At 39.7% G+C, this 23650-nt stretch overlaps 1 protein-coding gene across 3 annotated transcripts in view; it reads left to right on the forward strand.

The window, feature by feature from the left end:
• rfc1 (replication factor C (activator 1) 1) overlaps positions 1–23555 on the forward strand; it is a 56694-nt gene extending 33139 nt beyond the window's left edge. For 2 of the 3 annotated variants that reach the window (XM_061977247.2, XM_061977249.2), the window contains exons 11-23: positions 3589–3693; positions 3786–4170; positions 4250–4365; positions 4447–4561; positions 9444–9532; positions 9619–9756; positions 15742–15837; positions 15912–16165; positions 16249–16366; positions 16513–16658; positions 21483–21696; positions 21761–21943; positions 23266–23555. In XM_061977247.2, coding sequence (XP_061833231.2) covers positions 3589–3693; positions 3786–4170; positions 4250–4365; positions 4447–4561; positions 9444–9532; positions 9619–9756; positions 15742–15837; positions 15912–16165; positions 16249–16366; positions 16513–16658; positions 21483–21696; positions 21761–21943; positions 23266–23355 — 2049 coding nt within the window. In that variant the 3' untranslated portion in view covers positions 23356–23555. The remainder of the gene's footprint in view (positions 1–3588; positions 3694–3785; positions 4171–4249; positions 4366–4446; positions 4562–9443; positions 9533–9618; positions 9757–15741; positions 15838–15911; positions 16166–16248; positions 16367–16512; positions 16659–21482; positions 21697–21760; positions 21944–23265) is intronic. The other variant, XM_061977248.2, reaches the window with a different exon arrangement.
• Positions 23556–23650: the final 95 nt, after the last annotated feature.

Below are 23650 nucleotides of genomic sequence, written 5' to 3' on the forward strand. Positions count from 1 at the left end.
GTTGTGTTTTTTGACACAGATTTTTATGCGTTCGAATTTGAAAATATGCTGACAATTTAATTGAAAACAATTTTGTTAGCCAAATGCGTGTTTTAAAATTCAGTGTATGAAAATTTGGTGTAAAAACAATTTAGTGCTGAAAAATTCAGTGTCAAAAAAAATTACTCACTTCCGGTAAATTAAGACTTTAAAGCAATTGATCCTGTCTCAGAACCAGCCAGCTACCGAAGCTCCTGCGAGCAAAAATATGCTCTAGCAAGAGGAGCAAAAACATCGATTTTTTAAATCATTAAGTTTATCAATGTATTGCCCAGGCCAACCTTCTCCTCACGATGACAGCATTTCAGTCACATGTATGTCAATTTCAATGCTATTTCTTGTAGGGTTGTTCGGTATACCGGTACTAATACAGTACTGCGATACTAATTGATTAAAATCGGTACTATAATGCTTTTGAAAAGTACTAGTACCGCCCTTTCATCTAAGTGCCGCTGTGTGGCGGTGACTACAGAGCCGAGGCGCATGATGTTGACTGTGTCAAAACGCACACACACAGTGCATACAAGCAATATCGTCTTGCAGAGGTAGAATGGCAAAAAACGACAATTCTACTGGTTAATAAAAAGTGTGCGTGAAGCGCAATATGGAGGTATTTGGGCTTCAAAACTAATGGTAAAGGTGACGCGTTTCAAGTGTTGCTTTAAAGCATGCCTCGCCAAATGTGGCTATTAGTATTACCACCCTTGCTTCAAACTTAGGTAAACATTTAAATAATAATCATTCAGATCTGCACAAGGAGTTTAAAGAGTGACAGGTAATGATGTTGTTGTTACAACTGTACTGCTGTTCGGCTCCGGTGCAGACCGAAGTAGATGAGCACAGTGTAGACATTCCCTTCAGCGTCAATGTTTTTGACGGGTTAACACACTTCACTTTACCCGTCAAGGGGTCTGTTAAGCTTCGCTTTCAGGTCAGAACGACGAGGCCGCCGATTTGTGACAATCTAGTAGCTTAGCTACTCACTGGCCTAGTGGTTAGAGTGTCCGCCCTGAGATCGGTAGGTTGTGAGTTCAAACCCCGGCCGAGTCATACCAAAGACTATAAAAATGGGACCCATTACCTCCATGCTTGGCACTCAGCATCAAGGGTTGGAATTGGGGGTTAAATCACCAGAAATGATTCCCGGGCGCGGCACCGCTGCTGCCCACTGCTTCCCTCACCTCCCAGGGGGTGAACAAGGGGATGGGTCAAATGCAGAGGACAAATTTCACCACACCTAGTGTGTGTGACAATCATTGGTACTTTAACTTTAACTTATTGTTAGTTTTGCGGGACACAACCAGACCCGTTCATCACTCGACTGCGCAGTGCAGCGCTACCGCTCTCTCTCTTTGCTCGCCCACTCACTCACTGACGTCACTCAGAAAACGCGTTGCCATTCTCACAAACACACACGCTACTCTCATAAGTTAACCAGCTCCTCTGCTGTGCACATGTAGATACATAACATGTAGATACATAGATGCACACACAGCTGCTGGGATTGATGCCAAATATTAAAACTGCCCAATTAGCAGTCAACTAATACTAGTGAAAGGACTATATTTTGTAAGAAATTGCTACAATTTGTGTTTTATCTTTAACCAAAGTGTTTTACCTGCTACATGGCTTATCTGGATACATTTATCCATCATTTTGTTTTTAGTACTTACTAATAATTGTATTTTTCTTAAAGCACAGACCCAGAGAGGCAACCATAAATCATGAAGCATTTAATATAATGTAAATAAAGCTTTTTATTATATTCTAACCTAGGGCTGGGCGATATTGCCTTTTTTTAATATCGCGATATTTTAAGGCCATATCGCGATACACGATATATATCTCTATCTCTATTTTTCCTTAGCCTTGAATGAACACTTGATGCATATAATCACAGCAGTATGATGATTCTATGTGTCTACATTAAAACATTCTTCTTCATACTGCATTAATACATGCTACTTTTAAACTTTCATGCAGAGAAGGAAATCACAACTGAAAAAAATCACTATTTTTTTCATATGGTGTTGATCTGGAAATGTTTGCCTCTGCATTTTGATGGTGTGGACGTGTGGCACCAAACGGAGATATTGACGTGCGGAGTAAGCCCTCTTCATTGTCTAGCGGGTGACTTTTCAAATGATGCTACATATTAGCAGTGTAGCCGAGTGTCCTGGGTTTGCCTATACAGTGTACTTATCTGATAAAATAATAAACGGGAGACATTAGAGCAGGTTCGGTAGCCACCGCTTCTATAATGTCAACATCACACACCTCCTTCCACAACCACACAAACCCTACGTCACAGCCCATACGGCAACTCTGGAGGGACAAAACTCCTCCTCCTCACCTAACACACTCCGGTAACTTGGGACACCCTGAACTGTTTGTTACAGCAGTAATGCTACTTTTTATAGCAACGCTTTCGCCCCACACTTGACAAATTACGGTTGTCTGTTCGACATATTCCCACTTGAAGCCAAACCACCGCCAGACGATGGACCCCCTGCTGTTTTTCTTGGGAATGAGTTATTCCCCCATTTGTTACCAGATTCGCACCTTCTTTCTCTTGTATTAGCGCTCGCACCACTCCGCTAGCATCACAGCTAACGTTACCCATGCTGCTACCTCTCTGCTCGGGCATGGCATATACGTTTGTGACGTATGACAGTATGTGACGTGTGTAAGAAGGTGCGCTTGTTGTCTGTGAGAAGGAGAGACTGGAAAGAGGAGGAGAGCCTGTAGTGTAATGCCCGCAGCTATAAGCAACTGCGTGAGAACGTATACTCGATATCACGATATAGTCATTTTCTATATCGCACAGAGACAAACCCGCGATATATTGCGTATATCGATATATCACACAGCCCTATTCCAACCTAATCTTTGATTATGGCAGACTATATGTAAAAAGGAAAATTGTAAATTGTTCTTTAAGTGCAACAAGAAAAACCCAATGTGTTTAATGCCTTTTAATTTGTATTTTAACCTTCTAAAATTGTTCTTTGAGTGCAATAAGAAACTTATGTTTATTGTATTGTAACATTTTTTGTTAAAAATAAAGCCAATATTGACATTTTTTGTAGTTCCCTTTATTTTGAAAAGTATCAATATACATTTTGGTACCGGTACCAAATTTTTGGTATCGGGACAACCCTAATTTCTTGTTTAACAACAGATACCGTTTTTGTAGGCCACTTTGGTGATTAACGCAGAAATCATAGGGACCACCTTTTCCTCACGATGACCAGAACTACACTACAGCCCTTTGAGACACTTGTGATTTAGGGCTATATAAATAAACATTGATTGATTGATTGATTGAACTACACGTACACGCTCCAAACTGATAATTAACACAAAGGGGAAAAAAATGTGCGATCCGAGCAACACGTGCGCTACGAGTACGAACCGTGTCAGGTCAAACAAAAATATTTTTTTTATAAACTGTTCCATCTCTAGTACAAAGTACTAGGTTGAAAGGTAAATAATAATTCGAGTTTTAGCAAAAGTGGTAACAGTCTGTACATTTCTGGTGCTGCTCAGGCGGAGAGTTTTGGTACCATAATCCTCAGTGAGGATGATCTGTTGGAGCTGATAAGGACTAAACCAGGAAAGAAGTCCAAATACGAGATCGCTGCAGAGGCTGAGGTTAGCATCTGTTCACAAAAGATTTTTGGACACATCGCTTCAGCCTAACTTGTTGTATGACTGAATTATTTCTTGTTTTAATAATCATTTAGAGCAAAGCCTCAAAGACCAGGTCTCCTCCTGGCCAGGCCTCAAAGAGCACCCCAAAAGCTGCAAAGGTCTCTCCCTCCAAAGGCAACTCCAAGTCCCCTCAGAGCCCAAGCCCGTCCAAGATCGGACGGGCGACAGGCGCCAACCCACCTGGGAGAAGCTCAGCTCAAACTGCCCGCAGGGACTTGGGTCTTTCTTCTGGCCCACGGCCACCGTCCAAATTAAAAGAAGAGGAAGGACCCAGTCTGCTCTGGGTGGACAAATACCGCCCGCTGTCTCTGAAGGCCCTGATTGGCCAGCAAGGAGACCAGAGCTGTGCCAACAAGCTGCTGCGGTGGCTGAAAACCTGGCACAAACATCACAGCGCGGGTGCCTCCAAAGCACCAGGTAGCAAACACCCTGACGATGTTCGCAGAAAACTATCCAAAACAAAACGAAATCACTAAAGTGCTTGTCTGCTGTGCAGTTGCAAGATTTGGAAAATTTGGGTCGGGCAAAGATGATGGATCTGGATTCAAAGCTGCTCTGCTCTCCGGACCACCGGGTGTGGGGAAGACCACTACAGCAGCCCTGGTCTGCGAGGTGGGTCAGACAGTCCAGACTTATACTGAGGCTCACGTGTTTTTAACTGTCCTTTTGTCTGCCTTGTGCCTCGGCCTGCAGGAGTTGGGCTTCAGCTACGTGGAGATGAACGCAAGCTGCACACGCAGCAAGAACAGCCTGAAGCAGGTGGTTGCCGAGTCCCTCAACAACACCAGCATTGAGAGCTTCTACAAAGGTCTACTGCTTATGTTTTTTGTCTCTCTCCACATGGTCAGCCTGAGAATACAGTGGTCATCACAGTTTAATGTTCTCTTATAATGTCGTGACACAAGGTTACTATTTGGAACTCTTCCTGACTAAGATGCTTGTTAGGGACATAGACGTAACACTAGAAGTAAACCTTTTATTAGGAGGAAAAAATCATCATCTAAAGTGTACAATCTTTAGTATAGCCTGTAGAGGCCCGATGATCTGGAATGAGATTGATAGCTCTATAAAATAATCACATTCTTCAAACATTTTTAAAAAGCGTTTTAAGGTAAATGTATTGCGACGTCATGCTTAGTACATTTAGCACACCCCTTATGGTTGAGGAATTCACATTAGTCGCATAATTTTGGTCTTGACCTTTGTATGTATGATGAGATTATCACAGATCTTCAAGATGCAACCTTTAATTAAATGTGAATAATAAGATATTGAGACTGATTTGGTGGATATAAAGATTCCTTTTTTATTTATAAATGAAATTGTAAATGGGTATTTGGTGGGTAGATTTTGAAATGTATTGTATTGTGCTGTATTTTGCAGTGACGTGCAGTCACTAGAGGCGGGGCCTCACCTGCCATCATGGAGAGAAAAAAAAAGGAAAAAAAAAAAAAATTAAATTGTTATATGTATCCAGTGATTATACTATAAAGTTATTTTCCATTTAACTTCACCAGTTTTAGATTATTTTTATTCAAAATCGCTGAATTTTCACATTTGCCGTTCAAATACTGAGAAGAGACATGTCACTCAGTGCCTCAACATGGATTCCGGACTCGGCTAACTGCTGGCCTGCTGTGCAGTGAGACTGTATTGCTATATGAATTATATTATACATTTCCATAGTTTAGTTAGCTGAGGTATATAATGTACAGTGTATTTTGTCAACAACTGTATGTGTGTAACGTATTTCTTGTGCTGAGCGATCATAAAACGGCTGCAAAAGACGCACTGGCTGAGGCTCCAGTAATCCCGCCTCCTGCACCCCCGCCGTAGAATTGTTATATCAACTAAAGCCCACACTTAAACTTTCCACGTGCAAGATTGAATCTATTTAAAAAAGTTATTTCATAAGAAGCCAAAAAGTGCAAAAACAATAATGTTCGTGTTGGAGGAGTTGTGAATGACTGCAGGGCCACAACATTAGGTACACCTGCAGACTGCAGGTGTATCTAATTCACATCTCCTCCAACACGAACATTATTTTTTTTGCACTTTTTGGCTTCTTATTAAATAACTTTTGTAACCTATTTTCATGAGCTTTCCTCTTTGTGATGTTAAGTTCCTGTTATGCGCTGTTATACAGTATATGCCTTGAGCTCTTATTTTGAAGGCGCTAAGAGTGGAAGTGATGACACGGAGTGGAGCGGAGGTTTTTGAAAGAAGGTAAATAAAGTGGTCCTCGTGTAAACTGGAGCCTCCGTGTTTGTTATTTTGTAGTTTCATACAGTATAGGCGACATTTATAAACCCTCCGTTACACTTTTTTTAAATAGATTCAATTTTGCACGTGGAAAGTTTAAGTGAGGGCTTTAGTTGCGGCGCATGGACTTAATTTATAAGTAAAGGTATGACCATAATAACGTTTTTTTTATTTGTGTGTGCTACAGTTTGTATGTGTAAAGTTAAAGTTAAGTTAAAGTACCAATGATTGTCACACACACACTACGTGTAATGAAATTTGTCGTCTGCATTTGACCCATCCCCTTGTTCACCCCCTGGGAGGTGAGGGGAGCAGTGGGCAGCAGCGGCGCCGCGCCCGGGAATAATTTTTGGTGATTTAACCCCCAATTCCAACCCTTGATGCTGAGTGCCAAGCAGGGAAGAATGCTGGTATGAGCTTTTAAACATAACCCGTTAACTGCTGCCAATCAAATGGTGAATAAGATACTCTTTAGGGTTCATATGTTTGTAAATCTGACTGTGATGAAGTCAGTGCCTCACCAGCCATCAACCTCACCGCACGTCACTGGTATTTTGTTTTATTATATGATGTATATTTTAAACTGTGGGTCCCTGTCCATAAGGTGTGTGCTTCTAGGGATGACTTTTTTGCAGCACGGACTCTGATATTAACAAAAAAAAACAATAATGAAATACAAAACTATGTCTATCTATAAATAAATACAAATAAAATAAAAGGAAAACCAAATCAGTTTCCTTTCAGTTCTTTTTTGACAAGAAAGCGAATACAAAAAATAATGATTTTGACTCGTAAATACAGTTGTACCTCAACTTACGAGCTTAATTGGTTCTGCGACGCAGGGCTGGATGATATTGGGAAAAATAATAATCACGATTATTTTTGATTGATACTGTAATCACGGTTAATAACACAGATATTCATTAATTTGAAAGTGTGAGTATTTATTGTACCACCAAAAATCTACTTTAAATATAGTAAAAAATAAATAAAAAGATTTTAATTACTAACAAGTAAAATAAATAAATTAAATAATAGCAATATGAAAACCAGTAAAATTAAGTTTTTCCGTTTCAATTGTTTAAATTCCGTTTTTATTTTTATTTTACCACCATTGTGTGTGCTTTTTGTGCCAAATAAGATTTAATTAAATGTTTGTTAAACATATGCAAAAACCCTCATTATTGGTGCAATATATCTTTGGACTATTTTGACCTGTATTTTAGGTCAAAGCATTTATTGATAACATTTACACAATTTTTAAGCTATGAGTACATAATGCTAGTTGTGTAAGGTACTTTTTTTGAAACCTTTATTTTGTTAGCGGGATGTGGCGCACCCCGTCTCTCAAGTTGCGACCACTGTTTGTAGACTGATGTTACATCGGCGATGTTGTTCACAACAACAGTTGTAGGTGTCTGGCGTGTTCTTGCTATTTTCAGCTTCGTGGTTATAAGGGGCCCTCTCCACGTTGTTTAGTTCAGGACGTGGCGGTTGAGTGTGTCGGGGATAAATGAGCAATATTGGAACACATTATTTTCCCAAACAAATGTTCCTTCTCCTCACAATGACAAGATTTCACTTACATTTATGTCAATTCCTCTGATATTCTGCGTTAAACAGCGGATTTTGTTTTATTGGCCAATTATGTGACTCCGTCCGCGGTTACGTGCTCTTTTTTTACACTCATGCACCTCGCCTGTTTCACCGTTACCAGCTCCGGAAATTGCATGCACGTTGCGCTGCCCATTAATCATTACCATTTTTTCCCCCCCCCATTATTACATTTTCATGATCCTGAAAGGCCATAATCCAAATCAAAATTCTATTTAATTGACCATCCCTACTGTGACATAGCTCTTAACTCAAAACATTTGTATCTCAAATTAAAGTCTCCCATTGAAATCAATTTAATTGATGTAACATGCCTTTTGAACTGAAAAATAAACTTTAAGATAAATATTGTATAAAAAATCTCAACAGAATGTACTACTAACAATGACAGTAGTTTTATGAAGTAATGTCATAATTAGAGATGTCCGATAATGACTTTTTTACCGATATCCGATATTCCGATATTGTCCAACTCTTAATTACCGATACAGATATCAACCGATACAGATATATGCAGTCGTGGAATTAACACGTTATTATGCCTAATTTTGTTGTGATGCCCCGCTGGATGCATTAAACAATGTAACAAGGTTTTCCAAAATAAATCAACTCAAGTTATGGAAAAAAATGTCAACATGGCACTGCCATATTTTTTATTGAAGTCACAAAGTGCATTCTTTTTTTAACATGCCTCAAAACAATAACAGTGCAATACTTTTTCATAACATGGTCACTACTGCCTAGTTTCTCTTGTTATATTCTTATTTTACTGTTATATTTTTATTCTCATTGTTGCTTTTTATTTTTATTCTTATTGTAATATTTTTCTATTCTGTTCCCATTTAAACCCCCATTATTTACTTTTGACTTTTTAAATTCCATCTCAATTCTGTACACTGCTGCCGGAATTTTAGTTTTTTTGAGGGAACTCTCCTGAAGGAATCAATAAAGTACTATCTATCTTTCTATCAAACAGCGGCTTGGAATTTGGGACATGCTCTCCCTGAGAGAGACTATGAGGAGGTTGAGGTGGGCGGGGATAGGGGGGGTTATATTGTAGCGTTCCGGAAGAGTTAGTACTGCAAGGGATTTTGGGTATTTGTTCTGTTGTGTTTATGTTGTGTTCCGGTGCGGATGTTCTCCCGAAATGTGTTTGTCATTCTTGTTTGGTGTGGGTTCACAGTGTGGCGCATATTTGTAACAGTGTTAAAAGTTGTTCATACGTTCACCCTCAGTGTGACCTGTATGGCTGTTGACCAAGTGTGCCTTGCATTCACTTGTGTGTGTGAAAAGCCGTAGATATTATGTGACTGGGCCGGCACACAAGGAAGAGCCTTTAAGGTTCATTGGCGCTCTGTACTTCTCCCTACGTCCGTGTACACAGCGCCATTTTAAAACGTCATACATTTTACTTTTAGATACCGATACCGATAATTATGAAACGGATAATTTCCGATATTACATTTTAAAGCATTTATCGTCCGATAATATCGGACATCCCTAGTCATAATACTGTACAATATTTACCTTTGAGAATCGACTTCTACGGTATATCCTTTGCCATCAAACACACCATCAGCAGTTTCTCCATCATTTTCATGGATAAATGTCCGCTGTTTAGATATTATTTTAACATTCTTGGCTGGCGTTAGATTCATTCTGCTTCAGTATGGTACAGACATCAGTGATAGGCTCCAGTTGCTTTCCAAGTTGGTGACACGCTTTGTCATGTTTCTGATGTACCTGTTGCTCTGTCACCATGTCTAAATAACTCATGAGTGTTGTTGTTCAGTGGCTTTGTGATTTGTACGTAGGTACTTCTCAGCAAGTGAGCAGTAAACATGTCTTGATCATGGATGAGGTGGATGGCATGGCGGGCAATGAGGATCGTGGCGGCATCCAGGTCCATAGGCACACTTTGGCCATCTTTGCTCCTTTTTTTTTTTTTTTTTTTTTTTTGACACACCAGTCTGCACTTTTATCCTACAGGAAATGATCGGCCTCATCAAAAACTCCAAGATTCCGATCATCTGCATGTGCAACGATCGTAACCACCAAAAGATCCGATCGCTGGCCAATTACTGCTTTGATCTACGCTTCCAGAGACCGCGAGTGGAGCAGATCAAGGTGCACATTTCACCACATTGTCACTTACTTTGCCGATTCACATGACAAAAAAGGGTTTTAAAAGTAGAGTTCGGTATTATTTGTATATTGTCTGATACCGGTATTAAAAAAAATCAATCAATCAATCAATTTTTACAGAATATTGTGACATGCAAATTGAAACAGAATAATAATTTAAATACGGAATGTGCAAAAATAATTCTTAGTATTCACAGTAATTTAAGTGCATGCGTTCCGCACAATTTGAGCAGGAATTGATCATTGAAAAGGGTGGCGATGTTAAGACTACCGTTGCGTGTTTATAAAGGACCAATCAATCAGTTAGTCAAAGTTGACTTATATAGCCCTTAATCACAAATGTCTCAAAGGGCTGCACAAACCACAACGACATCCTCGGCTCTGGTCCCACATCAGGGCGAGAAAAAAACTCAACCCAATGGGAATAACGAGAAACCTTGGGATGGACGTTGTTGGGGCGACTCCACCCCAAACTCCACCCCCTGGGTGGCCGGTGCATTGAATGCCGAGTGGATACGGTTAATAATGTGAGAGTACAGTCCAGGGGCGTCACTAGCTTTTAAGGACAGGGGGGGCTTAGCCCCCAGGAGATGCACAGGATGCGAGCGAACGTTACGCACAAGCACAAAACTTCACAAACGGCAAACAAAGACTTAGAAATTGTTCATTGTTATTTTTTTTTTTTTTAAATGCACAGGACGAAATGAAATGGGACGATGGCCTTTAACCATTTTTTTTTCTTTTTCTTTTTATGTATTTATTCATTTTACATTTTATATTAAATGTCTTGGTTTTTCCTCCCTCTGAAAATCCTATGAAATGTTTAACAAGCCATCCTATAATAATACAACAGCTATTAATGTAACAACACAATAAAACAAATATATTTAATGATGTTTTTTTCATTATTTTAACAATAGGCTAATGTATATTACTTTATATAGATTCTACAAGAAACACAAAACTTAAAAACTAAATTATTTACAATTGCACACACAAGGTTTTGTGCAGCTTGACTCATTGTAAAGGAAGATAATGTGCTTCGTACACCTGCAGGACCGCAAGCAAGGTCGCAGAGAAAATGCGGACTGGAATTTGAGTGATGTGGGCATTTTCTATATGAACAAGTGGAATGGATTGGATACCGACGCACTAAAGGGGCTCTCTACCTTACGCTACGAAGTGAGGGGAAACTGAGTGAATAATAACAGGTTATATGATTATTTATTTAAACTCATATTCGGGCCACTTTATAATGACTTATGTCGGCATGTATTTGTAAAAAAAACAAAAAAAACACCAAATTATTTAGGGGGGGGCTTAAGAATATTTTAGGGGGACCTGAGCCCCCCTAAAATATGCCTAACAACGCCAATGGTACAGTCCATAGTGAGGCTAGCAGGGGGATCCTCTTGTAATATATCAAAATCGCACGGTAGTTATTATCACAGTATTCAGGCCACAACACGATAATAATGCAGAACCGTATTTTTCGGATTATAAGTCACTCCGGAGTATACGTCGCACCGTCCGAAAATGCATAATAAAGAAGGAAAAAAACATATATAAGTCGCACTGGAGTATAAGTCGCATTTTTGGGGGAAATTTATTTGATAAAAGCCAACACCAAGAATAGACATTTGAAAGGCAATTTAAAATAAATAAAGAATAGTGAACAACAGGCTGAATAAGTGTACGTTATATGAGGAATAAATAACCAACTGAGAATGTGCCTGGTATGTTAACATAACATATTATGGTAAAAGTCATTCAAATAACTATAACATATAGAACATGCTATACATTTACCAAACAATCTGTCACTCCTGATCGCTAAATCCCATGAAATCTTCTTCCTCGTTGTCGCTCCTGGTATGCGCCGCTCCCTTTCTTTCTGCTGCTCGATCGCCGTTTTCAGCTGCATATTTCACTACGTCCGGCTTGTAAGCTGCAGTATATGATTTCCTTTTCGTCGCCGTTTTTGTTCAGCCCTTCTCAGTTTTTATAAGTTACCGCCAATGTTGAAATAATCCATTTTAATAGCTACGGATGTAGCAGCAGTTAGCATCCCATGACCCACAATGCACTTCTGCCATGACCCGCCCCCGCCGAATTCTTATTGGTTGACGTGTGTGACGATTGCTGACGTGTGTGTGTGACGATTGCGGACATTTGCTTCGTCTCTTACGCAAATGAGCTAAATAATATTATTTGATATTTTACGATAATGTGTTAATAATTTCACACATAAATTGCTCTGGAGTATATGTCGCACCCCCGGCCAAACTATGAAAAAAAATGCGATTTATAATCCGAAAAATACGGTAATGCAATTTGTTAATCTTATAGCCACACCGGTTTGGCTATAAGAATACAAAATTGCATTATTTTTTGAAGACCTAATGAACCTCTTTAGATTACTAATGCAGTTTTGTCACACAAAAAAAAGATGACTTGAAAAAAATGCCTTAGTGGGGAAACTTAAGTGCGTCTATTGTTAATAATAAACACACTTACTGTAAATATACACAAACTTAATACTAGAATGTTCTAACCCTATTTATTACTACCACCAGGACGTATTTTTAAAGTGCAAAGAACAGTGAAAACAGTGTTTCAAGTAACAAGAAAATGTGAACAATTTTCGGTTTAGTGTCTTTAAAATGACATTGTAAACATACGGTCATGACAAAAACTTGATTGAAATTCCTTATGAAATGATGTTTGGCCTGGTTTACATCTTGGTTTTGCGTCACAAATCTTTTCTGGGTGGTTAATCAAGTGACTATCATGTTGCTTGTATTTTTGGATTTGTAGACGATCGTGGTCTGGGCACTGTATTTTGCATGTCTGTCATGTTTTCTCCTCTTTCTAAAATGCGTTCAAATGTCCGATTTTAACTTTAATCTGAGGAAGGTTACATTTGAAATAAAAATGTTTACATTTATTGATTTATTATTATATTTCTCTTCTGGTCCATATTTTACATAGGCCATAAAAAATACCAATAATTATTGATATCAACCAATATAAAAGACTTATATCATGATACAGTTAAATCGCCCAGCCCTGCTGCGCTATTTACAATACTGTTACATCCCTAGTGTGTAATCCTACATGCAAGAGTTGTGTATTATTGAGCAAAATGATGTTACCTACAAGAAGTTACTTGAATCAATTGAAAATCAACAGTATCAACAATAAATGTATTCTTAAAAAAACGTATTTGTAAATGAATTCCCGAAAATCTGAATAAATAAAAATTACAATTTAAATGTAATTTTTTTCTTTTAGCACCCATAGATTCTAATATACAGTACAGGCCAAAAGTTTGGACACACCTTCTCACTCACAACACAACTGATGGTCCCAACCCCATTGATAAAGCAAGAAATGTCACGAATCAACCCTGATAAGGCACACCTGTCAAGTGAAAACCATTTCATGTGACTACCTCTTGAAGCTCATCGAGAGAATGCAAAGAGTGTGCAAAGCAGTAATCAGAGCTAAGGGTGGCTATTTTGAAGAAACTCGAATATAAAACATGTTTTCAGTTATTTCACCTTTTTTGTTAAGTACATAACTCCACATGTGTTCATTCATAGTTTTGATGCCTTCAGTGACAATCTACAATGTAAATAGTCATAAAAAGTAAAGAAACCGCATTGAATGAGGTGTGTCCAAACTTTTGGCCTGTACTGTGTATATATATTATACTGTATATATAAATAAGTGTGTGTGTGTGTGTGTGTGTGTGTGTGTGTGTGTGTGTGTGTGTGTGTGTGTGTGTGTGTGTGTGTGTGTGTGTGTGTGTATAAATGTGTATGTATGTATATATATATATATATATACAATCATACATACACATGTACATACATATATATATATATATATATATATATATATACTGTATATTAGGGATGTCCCGATCCGATATTTGGATCGAATCGGCCGCCGATATTTGCCAAAAAATGCGTATCGGCAAGGCATGGGAAAATGCTGATCCAGATCCAGTTTAAAAAAAAAACTCCGGTCCGTGTTTTCCAACGCACCGATTTAAATAATACATTTCACTTTTCTGCTGCTCTTAATTTCCGTTCCGCATTTTCCAGCACACCTTCAACACATCCACAGGTGTGTGGATTCTCACGCAGTTGCTTTTACCTGCTGGCATTACCTTCTCACTCTTTCTGGTGTCTCCCTCTCACAGACAGCAAGCGCACCTTCTTACACACGTCACATACTGTCACGACACGTCACATACTGTCACGTCATACGTCACATATGTATACGCCCTCCCCGAGCAGAGAGGTAGCAGCATGGCTAACGTTAGCTGTGATGCTAGCGCAGCCGTGTGACCAACGCTCCCTCTAAGGTGCGCGCCTGCTCAAGCGTCCTCTGCGCATAGCAATTATATGCCACGCACAAAATCAAATAAAAAAAATAAGCGCATAACAATTTTCGACACACGGACACGACACAGAAAACAGTTTTCGTCATCATTGTTCAAATATTGTGACGTCTGTCGAGACGCTTATCTCCATTCGGTGCCACACGTCCACACCATCAAAATGCCGAGGCAAACATTTCCACATCAACACCGTATGAAAAAAATAGTGATTTTCTTAGTTGTGATTTCCTTCTCTGCATGAAAGTTTAAAAGTAGCATATATTAATGCAGTATGAAGAAGAATGTTTTAATGTAGACATGCAAACCTTGAAAGAAAATTTTGAAAATCAAGACTACATTTCCTGCAAATGGGTGCATTTCTACCCTATATTTTAACTTTAGATTTATTCTCATATCAAACTCTTTTGGCTGTCTTTTTGACACTTACATCCGGCGCCCCCCTCCACACCCTGGATTATAAATAATGTAAATAATTCAATGTGATTATCTTGTGTGATGACTGTATTATGATGATAGTATATATCTGATAGTATATATCTGTATCATGAATCAATTTAAACAAGTTGAAAAACTTATTCGGGTGTTACCATTTAGTGGTCAATTGTACGGAATATGTACTGTACTGTGCAATCTACTAATAAAAGTCTCAATCAATCAATCAAAACACATAAAATCATCATACTGCAGTGATTATATGCATCAAGTGTTCATTCAAGGCTAAGGCAAAATATCGAGATATATATTGTGTATCGCAATATGGCCTTAAAATATGGCAATATTAAAAAAAGGCCATATCGCCCAGCCCTAGTTCAATGATGCCATTTCTGTTTGTCATGTATAATTTTGTCTATTTTGTGTTTATCCTTGAATAAACAGGTCAGTTTCTTGTTACCAACCATTGTGTATTATTCAAACTCCCCTAATTCAGCTGGCTAGTTGTTATCAAGAGTACTAAAACCCATTTCAACATGATTCTGACAACTAAGTAGGCTAAATAACTTTAAACTTTAATACATGCTCGGATAGGCCAGTATCGGTATCGGTCAGTATCGGTATCGGATCGGAAGTGCAAAAACAATATCGGTATCGGATCGGAAGTGCAAAAACCTGGATTGGGACATCCCTAATGTATATATACACACACATATATATATATATATATATATATATATATATACGGTATGTGTGTGTGTATATATATGTGTGTATATATATGTGTATGTATATATATGTGTATGTATGATTGTATGTGTGTATGTATATATATATATATGTATGTATGTATATGTGTGCGTTGGAGAGAGGTCTTGTTTTCAAGAACCACTAATGTCCATAAAACTGCTAATGAGGGAATTAAATCAAAATGCTTAAACGAGGAAAGGGGAATTTATATAAATGTGCTTTTTACAATTATTACTGTAATCAAATGTGCAGACTGCAGTCTTTCCATTTGCTGACGTCTGCGTTCCACTGAGTGTCTTTTTAGTACATTTTGTGTTTGTGACTATTTGTAACCATTCAAACCTTCTACTTTTTCCCCATCTTTTTATCAACAGGGCGCTATGATGTCCCTCGCTTTCAAGGAGGGAGTCAAGATTTTACCTCCGGCACTTAATGAAATTATCCTGGCGTCCAATCAGGACATTAGACAGGTGTGAAATCAAGTGACCGCTTTCAAAATGTGCTCTGTAGCATGTTGGGCAGCTAAAAGTGTGCTTCTCTTCAGGTGATCCACAACCTGAGCATGTGGTCGGCCAAAGACAAGGTGATGACGTACGACCAGTGCAAGTCCGACGCCGCCGCCGCCCGCAAGGACATGAAGATGGGGCCCTTTGACGTCTGCCGGAAGGTGTTCGCCGCCGGCGAGGAGACGGCCCGCATGAGCCTGATCGACAAGTCCGATCTCTTCTTCCACGACTACTCGCTAGCGCCCCTCTTCGTACAGGAGAACTACCTGAATGTCCGACCCGCCGCCGCCGGGTGAGGGAGGCTCCGTCCTGCTGCTTCCTTTTTTACGCTCAATCAGCAGAATAAAGTTTTGCTCACACTGTGCCTCGTTTTAGCGGTGACGCAAAGTCCCACCTTGTGTTGCTCAGCAAGACGGCCGACTCCATCAGTGATGGAGACCTGGTGGACAAACGCATCCGCTCTGGGCAGAACTGGTCTCTGCTCCCCACCCAGGTAACAAAACGCCAACCCCGCATATCAATAATGCAACACAAACTAACGTCTCATGTCGTACTCTACTTCTTTTTACGCTTGTACGACAATTTCACCCCATTTCATTGTTTCCCTATGAGAAAAACTCTTATTGTGTGTGTTTGTAGGCTATCTATGCTAGTGTGATCCCTGGTGAGCTCATGAGAGGCTACATGAATCATTTCCCGACTTTCCCCAGCTGGCTCGGCAAAAACTCTTCAGCAGGCAAACATTCCCGCATCATCCAGGAGCTGGCCTCGCACATGGCTTTGAAGTGAGCACTTTTTTCCTCTTACTGTCCACAAAACATGCACGGTTGTTTCATTGGAACCTAAATCTGGACACTTAATCTATTTTTAATTATGACATCGGTTATGGCTTCTCAAAATTATGAAAATATAATAATTGGAAAAAAAACGATTGATGGGCATGCAAATTCTGGAGCTTGTGACGGTGAAACAGATGAGGAGCGAATGAGTGAAAAAAGCAAGTCTACTAGAAGTTTGGGATGTCATCATGGTTACTACTTTGTATTTGATACAGAGCTACTAAGCATAATCAATAATCACTAAACTCAATATAAAAGTAAGGCATGATTTACACGTTCACGTAACCGCGGACAGAGTCACAAAATTGGCCAATTATACGGAATCCACTGATAAAGGCAAAAAAAAAATCTGGGAAATTGACATACCGTATTTTCCGCACCATAAGGCGCACCTAAAAACCACACATTTTCTCAAAAGCTGACAGTGCGCCTTATAACCCGGTGCGCTTTATTACGATTCATTTTCATAAAGTTTCGATCTCGCAACTTCGGTAAACAGCCGCCATCTTTTTTCCCGGTAGAACAGGAAGCGCTTCTTCTTCTACGCAAGCAACCGCCAAGGTAAGCACCCGCCCCCATAGAACAGGAAGCGCTTCTTCTTCTACTGTAAGCAACCACCCGCCCCCGGAAGAAGAAGAAAAAACGCGCGGATATCACCGTACGTTTCATTTCCTGTTTACATCTGTAAAGACCACAAAATGGCTCCTACTAAGCGACAAGGATCCGGTTCATAAAAAGACGCAATCTCTCCATCCGCACACGGATTACTACCGTATTTCACAGCAACTGATATTCCTGTGAGCCGCACTGTGGAACGGGAGCACGTACGGTGAATATTCGCACCACAGGGAATGAGAAGTCATCCTTCACTGTGGTTCTAGCTTGCCATGCTAACTTCCACCCATGGTGATATTCAAAAGGAAGACCTTGCCAAAAGAGACCTTTCCAGCCGGCGTCATCATAAAAGCTAACTCGAAGGGATGGATGGATGAAGAAAAGATGAGCGAGTGGTTAAGGGAAGTTTACGCGAAGAGGCCGGGTGGCTTTTTTCACACAGCTCCGAAGGCGAACACACCTTCACTAAGACGGGCAGACAGCGCCGGACGACATACGCCAACATCTGCCAGTGGATCGTAAATGCCTGGGCAGATATTTCGGTCACAACTGTGGTCCGAGCTTTCCGGAAGGCAGGATTCACAGAACTACTGGACAACAACAGCGACACTGACTCCGATGACTTCGACGAGACGGAACCGGCCATTTTGGATCCCACGCTTGCACAACTTTTCAATTCGGACACCGAAGACGAAGAATTCGAAGGATTTACGAATGAAGAATAACTTCAGAAGGTGAGCGCTATGTTTATTTTGTGTGTTGTGACATTAACGTTCGAGCAACATTATGTTGCTATTGCTCTACACCATTTTGAATTTTACTATGTTTGTGATTGCACATTTGCGTACATTTTGGGACAGAGTTGTTAGAACGCTGGTTTTCAATATATTATTAAAGTTTGACTGAACTATCTGACTGTTTTTTTGACATTCCCTTTAGCGCAGCGTAGGCGCGGCTTATAATCCGGGGCGGCTTATTGGTGGACAAAGTTATGAAATATGTAATTCATTGAAGGTGCGGCTAATAATCCGGTGCGCCTTATAGTGCGGAAAATACGGTAATCAGAATCGTTTTATTGCCATTGTTTGAGAACGGGTTCACAAACTAGGAATAAATGCAAGTGTCAGGTTCAAACACTGATGATATCTATTAAACAGACAAAGAAGCAAATAATTAAACAGACAGAATTCAATTTAGCTCAATTGAGGAGAAAAGTCTGGGCTGTACTCTTTGTACAGTCTCCCACCACGCTCTGACGAAAGATTGTACGCCTCCTCTTTTATTTGGACTTTCCCTGATTACCTGGCAACAGCTGTTTCTAAAGGAAGGGGGGTCGTAAACAGCCGTTGCCTTTGGTTACGGAACAGTCCAAAGAAAAGATGCCTGGAGGGGGGTCAGGTCCTGCTTCCTCTCCGCTTTGTAGATCTCGGGTCAAGACAAAATCTTCCTGTGGATTACAATACATCAAAGAAACCGACACCTTTATGTCGCTTCCCATCCTACACAGTGGAGTTTTACAAGCCTTTTGACTGGTAAGATCAATGACAGCTTTTGTCTGCTTGCCGGGAACTCATTGAAACACAAAGTTTTGTGATAATTTAGATACAATTATTCTGACAGCAAGTGAAATGTTGTCATTGTGAGGAGAATAAACTTTTGTTTGGGGAAAATAATGTGTCCAATACTGCTCATACATCCCCGACACACTCAACCGTGGCCGCGCCGCCCCGCCCTGATAAACAATGTGAATTTGGAGGCGGTCGCTTGAAACAAAAGATTTCCACAATTCACACCCGATTCGAACCATTCTACTTTCAATACCGTCCACACATCCTGGAATATCAAACTACCATTTTCCAAGTTCAAAAATGTCCAGGAATTCCCAGAATGCCTGATTTTCCAAAGCCCTATTTTCACCTCTAGCTGGAAAGTTTTCAAAGTCCACATTTTTCAACCAATTCCAACCATTGCGCCATCAAAACATTCCTCTTAGTTGGGACAACAAAAATTGTTTTTTTTCCCCCCGTACAAATTCCCAGTTTTCCCGTAATTCCAGGAATTCCGAAATACCAATTCTCAATTCAAACTGTTACTACGTCAACATGTCTCAACCGATTTGAAAAATTCCAACACTAACCCATTCATATCATCTAGGACAGTGGTCACCAAACTTTGCCACGGGATTTGAGGCTGTAGAGAGAGAGGCGAGGCGTGTTTAGGGGTTAAAATGCGTGCCTGTTGGCGAATCTGCTGTATGGAAGTGTTTCCCTGGGCGTGTCACAGATTTCATTTGAATAAATGATTGTTTTTTCTAATATTCTCGCGATCGACTGATACAGAGTCCCAAAGATCTACTAGTCGATTGTGATCGACGGGTTGGCGACCCCTGATCTAGGACAATTGTGCTAGTGTCGATATTTTTTTAAATTCCCAGTTTTCCCGGAATTTCCAATACAAATGAATGAATGAATAATTATTCCGCATCATTTTTACCCGATTCGGACCTTTCAACCATCCACACACACAGTACTCTTCCATTATATCAAAGGCAAAACATGTTTTCCATTTCCCCAAATTCCTGTTTTTTCCCGGAATTTCCAGGTACTTCTCTTCATTGAAAATGAATGTACAACATACAAACCTCTTCATATCCCACATTTCTCAACCGAATCGAACCGTTCCAACATCCACACACTTCCACTCGCCCTGGAGATTTAAGCATTTCACTTCCACTCGCGCACATCGGTCATTCGCACGTAATTCCTACCGGAATTGCAAATTCTAGTATATCATGTTTGTGTGAGGCTGCAATATACAGTCGTGGTCAAAAGTTTACATACACTTGTAAAGAACATCATGTCATGGCTGTCTTGAGTTTCCAATCATTTCTACAACTCTTATTTTTTTGTGATAGAGTGATTGGAGCACATACTTGTTGGTCACAAAAAACATTCATGAAGTTTGGTTCTTTTATGAATTTATTATGGCTCTACTGAAAATGTGAGCAAATGTGCTGGGTCAAAAGTATACATACAGCAATGTTAATATTTGCTTACATGTCCCTTGGCAAGTTTCACTGCAATAAGGCGCTTTTGGTAGCCATCCACAAGCTTCTGCTTGAATTTTTGACCATCCTTCTTGAAAGAATTGGTGCAGTTCAGCTAAATTTGTTGTTTTTCTGACATGGACTTGTTTCTTCAGCAATGTCCACATGTTTAAGTCAGGACTTTGGGAAGGCCATTCCAAAACTTTAATTCTAGCCTGATTTAGCCATTCCATTACCACTTTTGACGTATGTTTGGGGTCATTGTCCTGTTGGAACACCCAACTGCGCCCAAGACCCAACCTCCGGGCTGATGATTTTAGGTTGTCCTGCAGAATTTGGAGGTAATCCTTCTTTTTCATTGTCCCATTTACTCTCCGTAAAGCACCGGTTCCATTGGCAACAAAACAGGCCAAGAGTATTATACTACTTTTCTACCATGCTTGATGGTAGGAATGGTGTTCCTGTGTGACAATCATTGGTACTTTAACTTAACTTATTAAAAGCCTCACCTTTTCTCCTCCAAACATATTGCTGGGTATTGTGGCCAAACAGCAACATTTTTGTTTCATCTGAAAAGGTGAGGCCTTTAATCCCAGGATCACCACACCTACCATCAAGCATGGTGGTGGTAGTATTATGCTCTGGGCCTGTTTTGCTGCCAATGGAACTGGTGCTTTACAGAGAGTAAATGGGACAATGAAAAAGGAGGATTACCTCCAAATTCTTCAGGACAACCTAAAATCATCAGCCCGGAGGTTGGGTCTTGGGCGCAGTTGGGTCTTCCAACAGGACAATGACCCCAAACACACGTCAAAAGTGGTAAAGGAATGGCTAAATCAGGCTAGAATTAAGTTTTTTTCTTCTAGCCGATAGATAAATCCGTACTTGTTAAAAACAATACAAATGACACATAATACTTTTATTTAAATGCAGTTTGAGCACACCTATTTTGTTGCCGGCTTTGGGGTAGCTTTTTTTTCTTCCTCTTTGCGGAATGTTTGCTGCAAATAACACCTATGGACACCATGTTTGTTTACAATGAGCTCGTACAGCTTACCCGCCACTAGCGGTACAGAAAATAAATAGGGGTGTGTTGTGGTGCGGTGCAGGACGCTGAGCAGCAGGCAGGCAGTCAACCTGGACTACCTTTACTACCTGCGCCAGAACCTGCTCAGCCCACTCCAGAAGCTGGCAGCAGAGGGCGCCAGGGAGGTGGTGCGGCTGCTGGACGATTACCAGCTCATCAAGGAGGATGTGGACAGCATGATGGAGATCAGCGTGTGGGGGGGGCAGCCTGACCCTTACTCCAAACTGGACTCCAAGGTTAGTTGTGGGGGTCATCCTTCCTTCAGAGAGATCGTGATCGTTGTGCCCCGCCTCCTTCCAGGTGAAGGCAGCCTTTACTCGGGCTTACAACAAAGAGGTGCACCTGACGCCATACTCCTTGCAAGTGGTGAAGAAAGGCCGGCGCGGCGGAGGCGTGGAGGAGTTTGACGTAGAGGACGCTGAAAAGGACACACCTGTGTCTGAAGACGAGGGGGGCGGCCTCAATGCGGACGCAATGATCAAAGTAAGTTTTCAAAGGCTGAATTATTGATCATACAGAGCAAGGGCCGCATAATGAAAAGTAAAAACAAAAAAACAGTACAAATGTTTGAAAAATGGAGCAAAAATATGTAATATGAGAAAATAACTGAAATGTTATTACAAAAAGTCTAAGTATATGGGATCCCTTTTGATTTTTGTTTTTTTTTTAAATACTAAAAACAGACGTATTGTTGGAAAAAAACAACAATAAAAATATTAGAAAAATTGAGCAAAAATATGTAATATGAGAAAGTAACTGAAATTTTATTACAAAAAGTCTTAAGTATATGGGGGCCATTTTTATCTTTTTAAATGCTAAAAACAGACATATTGTTGGAAAAAACAACAATAAAAATGTTTAAGAAAAAAAAGAGCAAAAATGTATCATAATGAGAAAGAAGCTGAAATTTTAGTACAAAAAATCCAAGTATATGGGGGTCTTTTTGATTTTTTTAAATGCTAAAAACAGACGTATTGTTGGAAAAAGCAATACAAATGTAATTAAAAAAAGAGCAAAAATGTATCATATAATGAGAAAGAAGCTGAACTTTTAGTATTAAAAGTCCAAGTATATGGGGTCCATTTTGATTTTTTTAAATGCTAAAAACTGATTTATTGTTGGAAAAAACAATAAATGTTTGAAAAAAGAGCAAAAATGTATCATGAGAAAGAAGCTGAAATTGTTGTACAAAAAGTCTGATTATATGAATCAGAATCAGAAATTAAAAAAAATAAATTTTAGCACAATCCCAATCAAGATCAGACAAACATTACATGGAAACAGAACAGGATCGCTGACGGATCTGCCAACTAGTCACGGATTGACCTAATTAGGAACTGGTACTAAAAAATACTGGTACTTGGTATACATCCATACTGACACCAAGTATTGATGCATATCTGTCTGTAGCATTTTGTTTTTACAAAATACCAAAATGTCCTAAAAAATGTGTTTTTAATTTCAGATGTTCTTTCTCATATAACAACTTTTTGCTGTTATTTTTTAAAATGTTTACAGTGTTATGTTTTTCCGACATGTTACGGGCTACAAGTGGCCCCTGGGCCGCACTTTGAACACCCCTGGCACAGAGCGTGAAATGATCGCACAAATACTACTATATTTATTGTACAGCACGTCCGGCAATACTGCCAAATTTTTGGATCGATTCGATATCAAGCCAGTATTGATCAGCGATTACGTAAATGATTTGTGCCTTTTAATTTGCGGCCTAATAATATGCCGGACGAAGTGAAACATTTTTGAAAGTCTACTTCCTGCTTTTAATTGTGTTTTTCCCCACACAGCAGAAGAAGACCAAAAGCACCAAGGAGGCAAAGGCGGGAGAGAGAGAGCATTCTGGCAAGGGGAGCGGGAGGGGCAAGGGAAAAAAATAAGATAATTGATTCTTCTTTATCCCGACTTTTTTTAAAGAATCCCTAATCATGTCAATACACCTCATCAGGAAAGTGAAATATCCAACACTCACCTTGTAAATGGAAATATTGTAAAATAGAGATATGCCACACGTGTGTGTGTTTGTGGTTTATTTAGCGCGGACTTAATGATACACATGATGTACCAAGTATTCTTTAAACAATATTTTGTGGCGGTATCGACCTGAGCTGTATCGCAGCGATATCCGTTATGAAACCAATAAGTTGGTTTCATAACATTCAGACTCAAAGTCCG

The sequence above is a fragment of the Nerophis lumbriciformis genome, linkage group LG16 (assembly GCF_033978685.3).
Source record: "Nerophis lumbriciformis linkage group LG16, RoL_Nlum_v2.1, whole genome shotgun sequence".
NCBI lineage: Eukaryota > Metazoa > Chordata > Actinopteri > Syngnathiformes > Syngnathidae > Nerophis > Nerophis lumbriciformis.